Here is an 18,063-nt window from a genome sequence, read left to right on the forward strand (position 1 = left end):
TCGGAGCTAGTGGAGTCTGGCAGCAGTGATGCAGAGGACCCCGGGGAGCCTGTGCCCAGTGTACGTGCGCACAGGGCTGCTTGAAGAAAAGAGCAGCTGAAGCAGCAAAGGTGACTTGGGAGTAAGGCTGGAAGGTGATGGCCCCTCCCATAAGGGATAAAAACCAGCCCTCAGAGATGTGTTCTTCGCAGGAAGCAAAGAAGTTCTTTAGACTCAGAGTCCTCGTTGAAGCCCTGCTTATTCTGGTTTGTTTTTGAAACCTCTGTTGGTGGATATTTAATCAGTAATAAGTCAACTGTTCTTGGCAGCCTTTTGCAACCTTGAAAGGGCTTACTTTTGATATTGGACAATTAGGTTTATATTCTCTTGGCTGGGAATGCACGGAATTCCCAGCGCCGCATTAAAAAGGTTTGCTTTTTTGCACAATTTGTGTCTGTTTAATTTGAACAAGGCTTGGATCAAAACACACGCTAAATAAGTAAATAAAAAGCATTAGGAAACCATCTGGATGCAAAAGGACAGAGGGAAGGAGAGAACCGCATAATAGCCACTTACCCGTCTGATGTCATGCACGGCTGATTCTCCTCTCGCTTTGTCGCGGCAGGCCAGAATGACACGGGCGCCTCTCTGGGCCAGATCCACCGCTGTGGCCTTCCCGATCCCTGCATTTCCACCTGGGAAAGGGCAGAGAAAGGATTCACCGAGATCGCCCAGCCTTTGATGGGGATCCAGGAGCCAGGCCTGCATTCCTGTGCCTGCAGTTGTCGTGGTGTCACACAGTGAAGCATTTGTTGGCAGTGTTTCTCAACCTTGGCAACTTTAAGACGGGTAGACTTCAACTCCCAGAATCAAAAGCAAGCGACATCTTGAAGATGTCCGTGCTCAGAAACTCTGGCTCAGGGCACAATTTTTACAGCTGTTTCATAGCAGTCTTATATCAACAAAGAAGAATGGCTTAAAATTATTCAGATGTAATACAGGTAGTCCTCGACTTACATTCATTCATTTAGTGACTGTTTGAAGGTAAATGGCACTGAAAGATGGGACGTGGGCTCTGCAGAATATGAGTTTACTAACACAAGTTACTACACAATTTGAAGGCCAATCCTTGCATTCATATCAAGATAAGAGTAGCTAACTAATTCCCCCTTTTGTCTACTTTGGTAAAGCAACCAAATAGGATTTCTAGGTACAGGATAATTACAACCACAGAAATAACGATTGCAACCAGCCTGCCTTTCACAGAAGACCCGTATACCGAGTGGGTCAGAAGGAGGGCTGAGAAAATATCTACAGACCCCTATTGCCTCTCACCCTACTGAACACTTAATGAGTGTGTGATTTACTTAATAATTGCAGCAATTCACTTTGCAACCATGGCACAAAAAATGATCATAAAATAAAGCAAAACCCATTGAAAAACTGCCTTGCCTAGCCACAGAAATTGTGGTCCCCACTGTCTCTGGAAGTCAAGGACCAACTGTACCGTAACGTTCATAGCAGTTGTTAGTGGCTAGTGGGAAGAGAGTTGTTTGTTTTCCACTTCACAGTTTAAATAAATCAGAATTAAAATTAGAATTCTTTATTGTGTTGTTAGACACACAAGGACTTTGTTGCGCTCAGTGTACATACAACCATAGTGATAGACTTGGAACAGTGGGAAAAAAATGTGCGGACTAAATTACAAATTAACTTTGTCTACAGCGTACAGGGAAAACCTGTACAAAATATAGGTGGCACCTACCCCCCTGCTAGGCTAGGCTGTTTAACCTAAAGCCAAATTGTTGGAAGTGTAAGAAAGAAAAAGGCACTTATTTTCATATGTGGTGGACTTGCCCAGAAGTCAAGAAATATTGGAACACAATTTGACTGTGGCTAGAAGAAATAATAAAAGAGAAAATTGAACCCAAACCAGGATTATTTTTATTAGGTATAACAACAGAAAAATGTAACAAAAGAGACAGATCTATTATGTTACATATTTTAACAGCTGCTAGGATTTCTTACACACAATTTTGGAAGCAGGAAAATGTACCATCCGAGGGTGTTATTATAAAGAAAATATTAGACTGTGCAGAGATGGACAGGCTAACATTGAAATGGAGAGATAAAGAAGATTCAATATATATTATATAGTCTGGGACGCAGGGTGTGAATGGTTGAAGAATACAAAGAAATTAAAGTGGCAATTAGGTAAAGAATCAGAAATGATGTAAATATCTGTTACGGAGGAAATCGAAATATAAGATGAAAATATACTGATTTGTAGCAAAAGCAAGGAAAGAAATATGCCACGGTAATCGAATAAGAAGGTATGTACAGAAAGATGATCAGGAAATGTAAAAGATGTCTTGAGGTTGATACAAGGATGTGTAAAGTTCTAGTTTATGCTTTTAAACTTTGAAAACGGAGTGAAATATTTTTCAAGAGGAGAAAGAGAAATGACTCCCACTGCATGTCATGAATGAGCCCTGGGCAGCCAGAAAAAGAGGCCTCCACCCCCTTCCTAGGCCAGTCAACTGGCCCCATCGTCTCAAGGGGAGCATTGCAATGTCCTTCCTGTCAATGAATACTTCAGCTTCAACCATAACAACACAAGAGCACACAATAGATACAAACTCAAAGTAAACCGCACCAAACTTGATTGCAGAAAATACGACTTCAGCAATAGAGTGGTCAATGTCTGGAATACTCTACCCGACTCTGTAGTTTCTTCCCCAAACCCCAAAAACTTTAACCTTAGACTGTCTACTATTGACCTCACCCCTTTCCTAAGAGGTCTGTAGGGGGCGTGCATAAGCGCACCAACGTGCCTACCGTCCCTGTCCTATTGTTTCTCTTATTCTTTTATTTTTCTTATATGTACCTATTTCATGTATTCACAACTATGTATACATTTATACTTATTATCTTGTAAACAATTGGCAAATCAAATAAATAAATAAATAAATAAATAAAATAAAGGGCTGGTGTAATAATCTCCCAATCTTAGAGGGGTTGCAAGCTCAAAGGCCCGGCGAGGGAGCACAACACCCGGGGGGGACCCTCAGCCTCTCCCCCCTCTTCACCCAGGAGCTCCACGGAGGGGGGTCCTGAGTCCCCCCTGGAAACCGTCCTTCCAAGCAGCCTCCGTCTTTCCAGGGTCTTTCGTCCCACTTGGAACGGCACCCGGGGGGACGTTTCTCCCGGCCTAAACCCAGGAGAGAAGCAACCGGGCGTTATTCCGGAGGAACTGCCGGACAGGGAGGGCAGTGCGAGGCCCCCAGAAGGAGTCGCTCCGTCCCTGGAGGTTTCCAAGAAGAGTCCGGACAGCCCTTGGCAAGGGAGGCTCTCGGCTCTCCTGCTTGAGCGTGGGGGCTGGACTAGAAGACCTCCGGGGGTCCCTTCCGAGTCAGAGAGAGAGAGACAGAAAGAGAAGGAAGGAAGGAAGGAAGGAAGGAAGGAAGGAAGGAAGGTAATAGAAATAAGGAAGGAAGGAAGGTGATAGGAATGAGAAGGAAGGAAGGAAGGAAGGAAGAAAGAAAGAAAGAAAGAAAGAAAGAAAGAAAGAAAGAAAGAAAGAAAGAAAGAAAGAAAGAAAGAAAGAAAGAAAGAAAGAAAGAAAGGGAACAAGCCCCCCCAGCCGACCTGTGATGAGCACCGTCTTGCCCCGCAGGCTGACCGCGTTCCGGCACCGGGTGGCCGCCACGAAGGTGTAGTAGATCAGCGCGTAGAGCCCCAGCAGCAGCGCCGCGCCCGCCCCCAGCGCCACGCCCGCCCCCTCCATGGTTCGATCCCCGGTCTGGCCCCGCAGCCTCCAGCGCTTCCCTTATACCGGGACCGCCCCTCCCATCGCCCCGCCCGCCGCCCGCCGCCCCCGCGTGGGAAAGTAACGGGCACGGCTGCAATCTCTCGTCCCGAGCAAGGAAGGGAAGGAGATGGGAATGAAAGGGATTCCTTATTCTATTCTATTCTATTCTATTCTATTCTATTCTATTCCTCTGTTCTGTTCTGTTCTATTTCTATGCTGTTTCTATTTATTTCTGTTTCCTATTCTATTCTATTCTATTCTATTCTATTCTATTCTATTCTATTCTATTCTATTCTATTCTATTCCTCTGTTCTGTTCTATTTCTATGCTGTTTCTATTTATTTCTGTTTCCTATTCTATTCTATTCTGTTCTATTCTATTCTATTCTATTCTATTCTATTCTATTCTATTCTATTCTATTCTATTCTATTCTATTCTATTCTATTATTATTATTACCATTTTATTCTATTCTAAGAATAGAATGGCAAGGGGTTGGACTAGAGACCTCCAAGGTCCCTTCCAATTCCTCTATTTCAGGGGTCGCCAAACTTTTGGATCTCAGGGACCACCAAACTGATCATTTTAAACTCCTGGGAAAATCCCTAAAAAAGTCTGCAGGAAAATTCCCCACTTTCTTTTCCTACTGATTGATCATTCTTTATTTGGGATCGCAGGATACCGTCTCCAATTCTGTTCTCAGGGAGAGAGAGAGTGGGGGAGAGGGAGAGGGAGAGAGAGAGAGAGGGAGAGAGCGAGGGAGGGAGAGAGACTTTTGCCTTCATGCAAGGAAAACAGCAGAAGCCGCAGAAGTCTTTCTTTCTCCCCCCCAAAACTCCGCCAGAAATGAGTCTTGGTGAGACTTGTTGCACCGGCGGAGCCTCTTGGAGCAGGAGGCCTTGCAGGGTCCCAAAGACTCATTTCTGGCGGAGTTTGGGAGAGAGAAAGAAAGACTTTGGCTGCTTTCCTTGCGTGTAGCCAAAAGCAGAAGAAGAAAGAAGCGGAAAGAAGCAGCCCGGTGGCCAGGAGAGGCGCGTGGGGCGAGTTGGGCAAGTCCCACCCTTCAACCGTTCCCCCCTCCCCTCACTACCTCATGTTGTTCGCAATGCAAGTGGCGCAAGCCTCATGTTCCCGTGGGCCATGTGGGCTGTGGAGCCTTGTGTTACCGCACAGCCTGGATTAGTTGCTTTGGGGGGGAGGGGTGACATTTCTCTGCAGACCATCAAAATTTTCTTGCGGACCATCAATGGTCCCCAGCCCATTGATTGGCAACCATTGCTCTATTCTGTTCTATTCTATTCTATTCTATTCTATTCTATTCTATTCTATTCTATTCTATTCTATTCTATTCTATTATTCTATTCTATTCTATTCTACTCTACTCTACTCTACTCTACTCTACTCTACTCTACTCTACTCTACTCTACTCTACTCTATTCTCTTCTATTCTATTCTATTCTATTCTATTCTATTCTATTCTATTCTATTCTATTCTATTCTACTCTACTCTACTCTACTCTACTCTACTCTACTCTACTCTACTCTATTCTATTCTATTCTTTCTATTCTATTCTATTCTATTCTATTCTTTCTATTCTGTTCTATTCTAATATTCTATTCTCGCCTTTTTGGCTATGTAGTTACAGTGGGCTCTTGCACTTAGATCATTTGAGATGAGTACTTCAAGGTCCTTGACAGAGCTTGGATCATCAACAAGGTCTTGACTATTCAGCTTGTATTTTATTTTCTGATATTTTTTTTTGCCAATATATGTAAGACAGAGCATTTATTTGTTGAGATTTGAAGTTGCCATTTGTTTGACCACTCTGATACATAGTCGAGGTCTTTTTGAAGGGTAGCACTATTGTCTGTGGTATTGAACAGCTTTACATCATCAGCGAAAAGAACGCAGTTGCTCTTAATATGATCACAGAGGTCATTTATGTAGAGTATGAAGAGAGTTGGTCCTACAACACTGCCTTGGGGACACCACTGTTGACAGGTACAGAATTTGATAGGATGCTCCCAATTTTGACCGTTTGTTGTCTGTTTGACAGGAATGCTTCTATCCAGTTATGCAGGTGTCCAGAGACATGGGCATCTTTCACACCTGCAAGGGACAGATGTTGCCTGGGAACGTCTCAAGCCGCTTCTTGCAATCGACTGGGAATCACTGCGTCTCTCTCTCTCTCTCTGTCTCTCTCTCTCTCTCTCCAACGTCTGTAAGCCACCGTCAGTCAAAATTCATATTAGTGGTCCCCGCGATTTAAAATTATGAGTTTGGTGGTCCCTGAGATCCAAAAATTTGGTGACCCCTGGCCTAGAGGTTGAGGTCTTGCCTCACAATCAGGAGGCTGTGAGTTCGATCCTAGATATTTCTCTCTGGGCACACTTGAGAATACATCCTCGGAACAAAACTCTGCATTGGCGACAGGAAGAGCATCCGGCCACTCTGCTAGCTCCATTCAGTTGGCCAGACTCCACCCAGCAAGGGATTATGGGGTCATTAAAAGACAATGACGATAATTCCCGCATCAGCTATCGGTAGTAATATATCTTTCATAGTTTGTAAACACACAATTTCTGCGTTCAGAAACTCCATTCTCCGCCGGAGTGTAGCGGTTCGTTTTTCTATGGGTTATGTGCGTTCCTTTCTCGCTCACTGCTGGAACATGTTAGACCTGGACTCTCTGTCTGTTTGCAGCTGACACCAACTTGGGTTATACCTCCTCTCTACAAATATTACCCACTGTTTAAGTTGTTGAAACACTTCTCTTTTGCTTTTTAATAAATAACAAAGCCAGTATCTAGAGCAGGGGTGTCCAACTTGGTTTCGCTGAGGGCCGCATTAAAGGGGCGTTTTTCTGAAATTCCAGAGCCTTGGATGGCACAGGAACAATCCCGCCCTTGTTTCAGGCCACGACAACCGGTGTGTTCTGGCTGCCAGGATCCTCCGTGCCCAGGATGGGCTGGAAGGCACCAGACAGAGAGAGAAATGTAGCTCAGCCCTTCTGAACAAATCCTTCCTTCGGCCTTTCATAAATTCTAGGTTAGGATTCCAGCACTTCACCCCGTTTAAATCATGAGTCTTGAGCCAAACTTCCAAAACTTAAAAAGGATTTATTGGGAGTTAACATGCCGGCACTGCCTGGGTGTAGCCGACTCTGAGGCATGTCATTCGTTGTCACCTTGACCCTGGTTTTCTCCCCCACCCCCCACTCCCTGGGTGTATCGTGATTCACATTCTCCAATGGGACACATCCATAGCCCAGAGTCATCAATCATGCTTTCCAGTTAGAATTTTGCACGGCAGAAACTTCGGTCACCTAGTTGCTATCTTTGAAAAAACATTTATGGAAGGCACTTTTGGTTTTGCAAGCTGCCGCACTGCTCCCCCCTCCCTTTCTGTTATGGCCACTCTAAAGAGACCAGAGAAATATTTGATGAGCTGACATTCTAATAATGCAAGGTTTCCATGGGCCGGGGTGAGCGTGGCCAGTGTGGGCGTGGGCATCTTGACGTCACTTGTGGCAGGCCAAGCGCTCCGTCCGTGGAAATGGGCTCCTGAGCTCTGTTTTCAGCTTGGACGACCTCCTGCAACTGTCTGGCAGTGAAAACGGAGCTCAGGAGGGCCGTGCGCAGCCCTCACGAGCTCGGTTTTTGCTGGTAGAGGAACTTCGCTGTTTCCAGGGCGGCCCCGTGGGCCAGATCTAAGCACCCCGTGGGCCGGATCCAGCCTGTGGGCCTTGAGTTTGACACCTCTGATCTAGAGGGATCATTCACCATTATTAACCCGGAAGAGCAACAGGCGACGGCTGGCAGGCCTGGAGAGATGGCTCTGCGTGCCACTTCTGTCATGCATGGCATAGCTTCGCCATCACAGCTGTATAAAATTTTCCAGTGAGAGTAACTTTGCTGCTTGCAGTTTCCCTTATATACATTCTGTGTAAGGCCAGCCAGCTAGCAGATGTAAGCCCATGCACATGTACAGGTAGTTCTCGACTTACAACAGTCCATTTAGTGACTGTTCAAAGTTACAATGACACCGAAAAATGTCACTTATGACCATTTTTCAGTTACGACCTTTGCAGCACCCCCAGGAACATGTGATTAAAATTCAGTTGCTTGGCAACCGACTCGTATTTATAAACGTTGCTGTGTCCCAAGATCCCCTTTTGCGACCTTCTGACAAGCAAACCAGATTCATTTAGCAAATGGGTTACTAACTTATCAGCTGAAGTGATTCACTTAACAACGGTGCCAAGAAAGGTTGTAAAATGGGGCAAAATGCACTTCACCAATGTCTCACATAACAACATAAATTTGCGGATCAATTGTGGTCGTACATCGAGGACTACTTGTATTACTTGACTATCTTCCAAGCACAAAATTATGCTGGTTAGTGTTTTTTCATTTTGTCTTTGACCTTCCTTATTGATCTGCCGGAGGATTGCTTAAAACTGTCCACAAATCCTCCCTCTGAAGAAATATCTCCATCGCTCCATGAGAAATAAGTTTGTTTCACTAAGATGAGCCACAGGAAATCCTCCTCCTGTGACAGAGAGCATCTTGCAGTCTTCACAGGTCAGTTGTCTTCAAGTTCCCACAGGTTCACGAAGAAACTTTTACCTCAGAAAAATACTACTGGCTCTTCAGGGCGTACCTTGGCCCAGAACCTGTCAGGGAATTGCACAACTGGTGTCCAAATGGAGTCAGAAAGACCGACAAGGACCAGTTTTATATAAATAAGTACTGTATATTTACAGTAAAGCAAACAAGAGCATAACCATGTAAATCAATACAGCAGGGACGTCCTGAGGTAAAATAGAGAAGCACAGAGCACACAGGGGGGGGAAAAGGCGGGAAACCAGGGAATTCCCCCTTTTCACTCACAGCAACCAATCACAGCTCAGGTTGCCTCACGCAGTGGCCAGCTCTCTCTTTAGTTACAACTCTGTGTTCTTACTCATTGTCCAACCTTTTGCTACTCCAGCTATTAAATTTTAAATACCTTATCAAGGCTGAAAAGTGTTCACCTGTTGGATTGGTAGGAATGCTCATTTTCTACTGAGGAGCAAAAGGAAGTTAAGGAAAAGGACTGAAAGGAAAATCTGAATGTGGTACCTTTGTCAGCACCACTATGGATTTATCCTGTTGGCTCATGGCATCTTATATAAACCATTTCAAGTCTGCCCTGAAATCTGCCAATGTAGACAGGGGCGGCATAATATCAGGGGAACCAGGCATGGTCTGATTATGACAAGGGGGGTGATGTTAGATGGGCCCACCAGATCATTGCTCTGACAAGAAAATCATATCTGGTGTGTGACCACTGTCCCAAGTCGGGACCGAGACGATCTGGGACAGGCTCATGGCTGCCACGGAGGCCAAGAACTCCTGGGCTGCTTCCGAGGCTGCACCTATTGCGGCCCACTGGCGGTTGACAGTTGGCAGCAGAGTCGGACAGTAGCGAGGAGGTTGGGAAGGAACCTGGGCCAGTCCTGGAGGCTGAGGAAGGCTCAGACGAGGCCTACTGCATCAGAGGCAGAGATGGGGCCAGGGCAGGCTGGCGGTCATCAGCTGCCTTCAGACTCAGACAGCAGTGAGGCAGGGGAGCGTCTGGAACCGGTTCCCAGCCTGTGCATGCGCAGGGCTACCAGAAGACAATTGAGAAAGCAGGGTTGACTCAGGAGTAAGGCCACACCTTGGAGACGATTGGCCCCTCCCATAGGACATAAAAGAGGAGGAAACGGGATGTGAGCTTTTGCAGGAAGCAATGAGTTCGTCTGGTCGATTTAAGCTTTGAAAAGTTCTGTTTGTCACTGTGTCGATCTTGGCCTTGCCCTTCTCTGGCTGTATTCCAAGTGCGATAAGGTGGGAGTTTATCAACATTCCCCTGAAAGACTGTTTGTGAAGCCTTGCAGGCTGTGAATGGACGTAATCCAAATAAAAGAGGTTTTGCCGGAACTAAGGTTGTGTGTTTTATGCTTTCTAAGGAAGCCGAGGTCAGAACAATGCCCAGGGATGTCACGTCGAAGTTCTCCAGAACCATAAGGCTGAGGAACTCCACCCCCAGCCCCCAGTGGCCTCCAGCAGGTCAGGCAGGGAGGTGGCTACACAGCAGGGAAGATGTTATACCAGCAACTCCTCCCTTCTCCTGATAGCTGCCAGCGATGGGAAGGAGAAGTTCTTTTGAAGCCCAGAAAGGAAGACCCGGGCGGAGAAAAGAGAGACCAGCAAACTTGGTGGATGCGGTTTACTTAAATTCAATATGGCTTCCTGTCTTAAAATGCAACAATGGGCAGCAATGCAACAATAATCCCATGATGATTTCCAGTTTTTCACTTTCTTGGGAATTAAATATTGGTCTCAGCTGTGCCAAAAAAACGCCTGGGAAGGGGAGTTTGGATTGCCTGCCATTTTATCTCCCACTTTACAGGAAGTCCTCATATTGCAACCACAACGGGGGCCAGAATTTCAGTTCCTAAGCCAAGATGGCTGCTAAATGAGTCGTGCCTCATTTTGCAACCTTTTCACCAGGGTTGTTACGCGAACAACTTCGGTTGCTAAGCGAATCATTCAGTCGTGAAGTGAATCTGGCTCCCTCCCCCGTTGCCTCTGCTTTGTAGGAAGCCTGTTTGGGAAGGTCACAGATGGCGATTCTGTGATCCCAGGATGCTGCAACCATCACAAATACATGGGGGTTGCCAGGTGCCCAAATCGGGATCGTTGTGACCGCCGTAAGTGCAAAAGCCATAACTCCCTTTTTTCCCAGTGGTGTTATAGCTTCGAATGTCCACTAGATAGATGGTTTTAAATCGGAGATTATCTGTAATCAGGCGTCCACTTTCGGTTACCCCAAATGCCGCTTCTGCATTGTTCTGTCTGAAGTGGTCACTCCCAGCAGCATCTCATTGAATTCCCAGAGGCTCTCGGCCACCTGGTCATCACGGGCTTGTGGCCAGGGCACCTTTGGCCGGCAGTCCACGAAATACCGCCCGCTCTGCCTCTCGATGCCCTCCTCGGTGGCGCAGTAGATGATGGTCTGGGCGCCAGTTTTCCAATCTCGGAGGAACGGCTTGATGGTCCAAAGCAGCCAAACTACCCAACGGGTATGGGAGCGAGCGATTTCTGTTTGAACCAGTCCTGAAAACAAAGGGTGTGAGAGTAATGTGGGGAGGGGAGATTGTCCAGATATTTTTTTTTTTGGGGGGGGGGGAGATCCCATATGAACCCTTTGCACAGCATCTCTTCCCCTGGAATCGTTGGCCATTTGGGCAACACAGAAAATTTCTCAGAAGACCAATAGCTGACGTTGAGTGCCAATGGGGTATGTGTGATTGTGCTTGTGTGTGTGTGTACGGATGTGTATAGGTGAGCTGCTTCAGATGCACGAATCCGTTGCAGTGGGGTGGCTGATACATTCAAATAAATAACTTTTAAGAATAATGTTCTTGCAGAATATTGGTAGCTCAGGATTGAAGTGTGGAAGTGTTGAAGCTTCATCACCCAGCTAGGTTATGCCATCAGTGCTAGAAGGGAGTGGGGTTTGTGGAGAGGAGGGAGAGGAGGAAGGGGAGGAGAAGGGGAGGAAGAAGGGGAGGGGGAGAAAGAGAATGAATAAAAGGAGGAGCAGGAGGAGTAAAAGGAGGAGGAGGAGGAGCAAATGGAGGAGGAAGGGTGGGAAGAACAGAAAAGGCAGAAGGAGGGGGACAAAGAGGAGCAAGAGTTTTGGGAAAGCCTAATCTCTGCCTTAGGCAGGGGGTTGGACTAGAAGACCTCCAAGGACCCTTCTCCCCTAAGATTCTAGGATTCTGGACGCGGGAGTGTGGGAGACGTCTCCCTCCACAGCTGAGCTCGATGGAGGAAACTCCTGGGGTGCACTGGTGGGATGCAAATTGTTTTACTACCGGTTCTGTGGGCGTGGCTTGGTGGGTGTGGCAGGGGAAGGATACTACAAAACCTCCAGTCAGAGGTGGGATTGGCCGGTTCTCCAAACTACTCCAAATTTCCTCTATAGGTTCTATAGAACCGGTCACAACCGCTGAACACCACCTCTGGCTCTGCAGAGAGAAATGCCTGGAGCAGCCCCAGACGGACCTGGGGGTGGGGGCTCCATCTGGGGGGCCTTGGAGCCAGACTTCCACTCACCTGGATGAACCGCGTAGCAGGTAACGTTGGTTCCTTCCAGCCGGCAGCCAACTCTCGCACGTGGACAATGTTGGCTAGTTTGCTGTTGGAGTACGACCTTACTGTCTGCCACATCCTTTCCACCGGCTTGTAGATGGTCCGAAAGTCGATCTTCCCAAAGAAATGCAAAGTCGAGGTCACAGTACGATCCGGCTCGGGCGCAGCCCTTCAGCCGGTTTAGCAGCAGGTGGGTCAGCAGGAAGTGGCCCAAGTGGTTGACCTGGAAGGCCTGGTTAAAGTCATCAATGGTTTGGCCAGCTTTAATCACCCCTGCCAGAAAAATAAGATTATTGTTAGGGTTTTGGGGATTAACCCCTAGAAGAGTATTGCAGCAGTAGTCAAGCCAGGCAACCAAAGGAGAGCGGAAGGGCCCCAGAGTATACACACACTGAACACAAACACTGTTTATAGTTTAAATAGTTTTTAATCCAGTTAGAGTTTAAGCATTGTCATTCAGTCCATTAAGTCATTCACAGTATTTCCATCCAGTAAGACTCACTAGTATAGTCCAAGTTAAGAGTCCTTGCAATATCTTTATCAGCCGATAAAGATATCTTCTCCTCCTCCGGTTTCACTCTCCAGAGAAACAAACGCTGGATATTCAGTAGAATTACGCAGTAAATCAGCAAACAGTAGCAAACAATAACAGTTCAGTCACAGCAACACACAGTAAGTCGTAGCAGCACACAGTTACAGACAGTAAGCTTTCCAGCTTCTAATGCTTCCTTATATTGTAACTTCTAACCGCACCCTTAATCGGCTAATTGCCTGCTGCATTGTGCTTAAAGTGATAAGCACTTAAACCATGATATCTAAGTTTTATATATTTATTCACCCAAACCATATTTGGTATCAATGTTATACCTAACATACTCCCCTTTTGGGTGAAATAAATATATAATACCTTACAATCTTATCCCATATTTTCACAACTCTCCTGGTGCTTACTGGCACCTTGGGCTTTAGTAAAATTATCAGCTAAATTGTCCTCCGACATACAGTACTCTAGCTGAATCATCTTACTTCTTACAGATTGTCTCACGTTTAGGTATCTTAGATCTGTATGCTTGCTCCTTGTTTTTACTCCAATATTTGTGGCCATTTGAATTGCTGCCTGATTATCTTCATGTATAATTATAGGATAATCTACAGTTATACCTATATCAATTAACATTTGTTTATACATTATTAATTCTGTACATAACAAAGATAAACAGGAGAATTCTGCCTCCATAGTAGACAAACTTATATGCTGTTGTCTAATTGACTTCCAGCCTATTAATGTATTACCCAGCATTATGGCTGTTCCTGAAGTCGACTTTCTAGTGTCTCTTTCTGATGCAAAGCTAGCATCTGCATAAGCACTCAGAATTAAATCACCCTTTGGTTCTAAATACAATGAATAATTCATTGTCTTTTTAAGATATCTTAATATCCTCTTAGCTGCATTCCAGTGTCTTTCACATGGTGCAGAATTGAATCTAGCCAACTGATTCACACAGTACGATATATCTGGTCTAGACCAATTACTAATATAACTCAAACTACCAATTAAAGATTGATAAATCACCTTATCAAACTCCGGGCTTTGTACATCAGTGTTGATAAACTCCTGACTCATTGGAGTCTTAGCTGGCTTACAAAGCTCCATCTTGTAATCTTTTAGCAATTTGCTTATCTTATCTTCCTGAGATATCTTAAAACCTTTCCTTGTTTTCTTTATATTCAAACCGAGATACTTCTTTATCTCCCCTAATTGCTTGATCTTTATTCTCTTTCCTAATGATGCTATTATTTTATTTGCTTCATCATTAGTTTCAGTTATCAATGCAATGTCATCTGTGAATAGTAATAATAATGATACTTTCCCATTTGTCTCCCTCTTAAACAGACATGGATCGGCTAAACCAGCTTTAAATCCTATATTGTCTAGTTCCTTTACAATATACTGGTTCCATTCATAGCCTGATTGTTTAAGACCATAGAGGCTTTTCTTTAACAACCAACAATCATTATTATCCTTATTTTCACTTTTAATACCAACAGGTTTTTTCATATAAATAATATGTTTTAATGGGGCGTGCAAGTAAGCAGTTTCCACATCTAGATGGTTAACTATATAGTTTTTACTAGCTGCCCACACTAAAGCTGCCCTCAAGGTTGCTGCCTTAAGACTAGGTGCAAACACCTCATCGTAGTCATTAGCATTCTGCCTAAAACCTTGGGCTACTAACCTTGCCTTATGGATTAAATTACCATCTTTATCTATTTTTACCTTAAATATCCATTTGCAGCCAATGGATTTCTTTCCTACAGGTAATTTGGCATTTTCATACACCTTCATATCACTTAATGAATTCAGTTCCTTATTCATTGCTGCATACCATCTTTCTTTTTCCTTATTAGGATACTTTTTAATTTCTTCTACAGAATTAGGAACTTGATTAATCTGGCACACTGTGTTAGCCTGGTACCTATCAGGCGGTCTAGATACACGTGTAGTTCTTCTGGGAATTACAGGGCTTACAGTAGCAAACGATAACAGTTATTGAATCTGTTTCTTCCTTTATGGGCACTATTTCATCCTGTATTTGTCTCTTTACTTTATTTTTAAAGTTACAGGGATAACTAATGGGATTTCTATAGGATTCAATAATTACATCTTTATTGGCATCCTGTTCTAATTTCTCCCATCCTTCATGTTCTAGAAATTGGGCACTAGCACTACATAACACTTTAGATGTGCCTTTCTCCCAAAATCTATATGCCCTATGGTTTGCCTGATAACCAACGAAGAAAAATCTTTTAGCTCTATGTTGCCCTTTTTTTCTGAGTTGTGCAGGAATATGCACCCATGCTGGTGCACCAAATGTGTGCAGGTAACTTAGATCAGGTTTCCTGCCATGCCACCTGGTGAATGGTATTTCACCTGTCGTTGTGTTAACAACATTGTTCAATATGTTATTAGCACACATTGTAGCCTCCCCCCACAAAGAATCAGGTAACCCAGAATCATTTAACATTGTTCTAACCATTGCCTGTAGTGTTTGGCCTCTTCTTTCAATAAAAGCGTTATGTTCTGGCCTGTATGGAGCAGACTTCTTATGCTCTATTCCAGCTACCTTAAGTCTGTTCTGGAATTTGTTATTAATAAATTCCGTACCATTATCTGTCACCAGGGTTATCAGTTGTCGTTTAGACTTTCTTTCAGCAAACCTAAGCCAATTGAAAAAATGTTGATATGTTTCAGTTTTGCTTTTCATTAAATAGCAAAACCCATATCTAGAATAATGGTCCATAATGCTCAGTATATATCTAGCACCCCCATACTGGGTTTCTTTGGACCTATTATGTCTGCAAATACTACTTCTAAAGGTTCTTTTGTTTTGAAACTATTTAGCCTATTTGCAGGCAATACTTTGCTCTTATCTTCACAGCAAACATTACAACGCAAATATTTATCACAAGGTTTTAACCTTATTCCTTCAGATAACTCAACTGTACGTTTTAGCATTTTAAAATTTACATGCCCCAAACGCCTATGCAATAAATGGATACATTCTTCATGAGGCTTTATATTATTAAATACAGTTTGAGCCTCCCCTTTCTTACTATTATCTAAGACATATAATGTTCCATTTAAAGCTGCAGTTACCCTTTTGTTATCTTTTTCAATTATGCAATTATTATCTTTAAAAGTAATTACATAACCTAATTTATCTAATACCCTTACTGAAAGCAAATTAAACTTTAGTTGCGGTACATACAACATTTTTATATCCTGGTTTATGTACGGACAACGTGCAAAACCTTGACCTTTCGCTTTCAGGTTCCAGCCATTGGCAAGAGATATATGTTGAGAGCTTTTAGACATTTTTATAAATTTTGTCTTATCTCTTGTGATGCAGTGGGATGCGCCACTGTCAACCACCCATAAATTATTCTTCACATCAGAGTTGCTAAACGTGGCTAGTTCAAATGCTTTCTTTGGCTTTTTACATTCTGGCTTTTTCTCTTTTGCAGAATCTTGCCAAATGTCCTCTGCCTCCACAATTAAAACACCTTTTAATTGTGTATGCTGTTGAAGATAAATTCTCTCCTTCCAGGTGCTTTACTTTGCTTTGCTGGTTTCTTTCAAGCTTTGAAGATAATTTCTCTTCTTTCTTATCTTCTCTCAGCTCGTCACGCTCACGCCTTCTTCTGGCTTCTTCTAGTAGCCTGCCTGTAATCTCGGTTAATGAGAGGCTTTCTTTTGGCAATACCTCTAACGAAGTTACATAGTCATCATAGCTTTGATCTAATGAAGATAATATTATGTAGACTTGTTGCAGTTCATTAAATATAAGCTCTTTTTCTTGCAAATCTTGAAAAATGCTCTTCATACAGTTTAAATGAACTAACATATCTCCATTCCTCTGAAGATGCGTTCGAAAAAGCTTCCGTGTAAGATTTATATGTGCTCCTACACTGTCCCGAACATAAATCTTCCTGAGGTTCTCCCAGCAGTTTGCAGCATTTTCTTCTCCCACGAATATGGACAAGCTGCTGATCACAGAGAGTCAGTCCTATGATGCATAAAGCCTGCTCATTCTTCAGTTTAAAGTTTTGTAACTTTTCTTTATCATCATCATTAGCAGGATCCCAGCTACTCACATCTGGTGGGTTTGCTATAATGTCCCACAATCCTTCTCTGCGTAGAAGTAAACTACATTTCATTGACCATGAAACATAGTTTGTTCCATCCAGCCTGGATATCATGGACAGTTGTGACAAATTTACTTGTGCCATTACTCTTCAGATATTTTGACTATTTTAAACTAATTAAAACAGTTTGTTTTTACAGTAATGTGCAACTCACACCAACTCTCTCTGCTATATCCTGGTTAGTTAGACTATGCTGCTGGGCCCATAACCAATGTTAGGGTTTTGGGGATTAACCCCTAGAAGAGTATTGCAGCAGTAGTCAAGCCAGGCAACCAAAGGAGAGCGGAAGGGCCCCAGAGTATACACACACTGAACACAAACACTGTTTGTAGTTTAAATAGTTTTTAATCCAGTTAGAGTTTAAGCATTGTCATTCAGTCCATTAAGTCATTCACAGTATTTCCATCCAGTAAGACTCACTAGTATAGTCCAAGTTAAGAGTCCTTGCAATATCTTTATCAGCCGATAAAGATATCTTCTCCTCCTCCGGTTTCACTCTCCAGAGAAACAAAGCGCTGGATATTCAGTAGAATTACGCGGTAAATCAGCAAACAGTAGCAAACAATAACAGTTCAGTCACAGCAACACACAGTAAGTCGTAGCAGCACACAGTTACAGACAGTAAGCTTTCCAGCTTCTAATGCTTCCTTATATTGTAACTTCTAACCGCACACCCTTAATCGGCTAATTGCCTGCTGCATTGTGCTTAAAGTGATAAGCACTTAAACCATGATATCTAAGTTTTATATATTTATTCACCCAAACCATATTTGGTATCAATGTTATACCTAACAATTATATGTAGTCCTTGGCTTACGACGCGACACTTCGTGATCCTTGGAAGTTACCACAGACATCAATTCCCAAAGCGAATTACAATTACAGGAGTTTCTGAAGTTCCAGGGGCGCCCCTTGTGGCCACCTGATTGCCTTATGGGTGCTTGGAAACAGGCCTCCCCTTGGCGATGTGTCACAGGACTGCCATTTTTGTCGGGGGAAAATTGTGTTGACTTGAAATTTTCAGCAAAAACACCCGCTAGTGAACAAAAAGTTCATAAAATCATGTCGGTCACAGGGGTGACTTGCTTTATCAGCATCGCAACATGAGCATAATTGGCAGACTGTCAGCGTTCCAGCAACCCTCCATTCCAACCAATAACTCCGAGACAGACATGCCTCAAGGGTTCCTTTATTTGGTTAGTAGCTATCATGCCCTTGTTGGAATCCGATTCTGAGGGGGAGGCCGAGCAGTTGACAGGGAGTGGGAGTGTGGCTCCGGTGGCTGTGGAGGGAAATGGGGAAGGTCACAGTCCAGCTGGGCATTCAGAGGAAGACCCAGGCCCACCCCTCTTCATCCTAGGGCATGCAGGGAGGAACAGAA

At 44.0% G+C, this 18,063-nt stretch overlaps 1 protein-coding gene and 1 pseudogene across 2 annotated transcripts in view; both read right to left on the reverse strand.

Annotated features, from left to right (window-relative positions):
* Window positions 1-455: 455 nt before the first annotated feature.
* Window positions 456-3,801, reverse strand: LOC148132650 (dehydrogenase/reductase SDR family member 13-like). The gene is made up of 2 exons (XM_087955977.1): window positions 3,628-3,801; window positions 456-674 (listed from the first exon to the last, which is right to left on the reverse strand). The coding sequence occupies exons 1-2, from the start codon at window positions 3,764-3,766 to the stop codon at window positions 493-495; spliced, it is 321 nt and encodes a 106-aa protein (XP_087812103.1). The 5' UTR covers window positions 3,767-3,801; the 3' UTR covers window positions 456-492.
* Window positions 3,802-10,507: 6,706 nt separating this feature from the next.
* LOC148132651 (dehydrogenase/reductase SDR family member 13-like) overlaps window positions 10,508-18,063 on the reverse strand; it is a 10,567-nt pseudogene continuing 3,011 nt past the window's right edge. The window contains exons 3-4 of the transcript XR_015747480.1: window positions 11,940-12,248; window positions 10,508-10,934 (exon numbers count right to left, since the gene is read on the reverse strand). The product of XR_015747480.1 is annotated as a dehydrogenase/reductase SDR family member 13-like (transcript). The remainder of the gene's footprint in view (window positions 10,935-11,939; window positions 12,249-18,063) is intronic.

Source organism: Notechis scutatus, chromosome 1 (assembly GCF_049901735.1).
Source record: "Notechis scutatus isolate UNSWTSFEM ecotype Mainland chromosome 1, rNotScu1.2, whole genome shotgun sequence".
Lineage (NCBI taxonomy): Eukaryota > Metazoa > Chordata > Lepidosauria > Squamata > Elapidae > Notechis > Notechis scutatus.

What these genes read in the sequence shown, in the direction of transcription:
- LOC148132650 (XM_087955977.1), bottom strand. Translation starts at nt 3,766, where the DNA reads ATGGAGGGGGCGGGCGTGGCGCTGGGGGCGGGCGCGGCGCTGCTGCTG. An exon ending in CAAGACGGTGCTCATCACAG is followed by an intron (nt 675 to 3,627) that starts GTCGGCTGGGGG and finishes GCCCTTTCCCAG; the next exon opens with GTGGAAATGCAGGGATCGGG.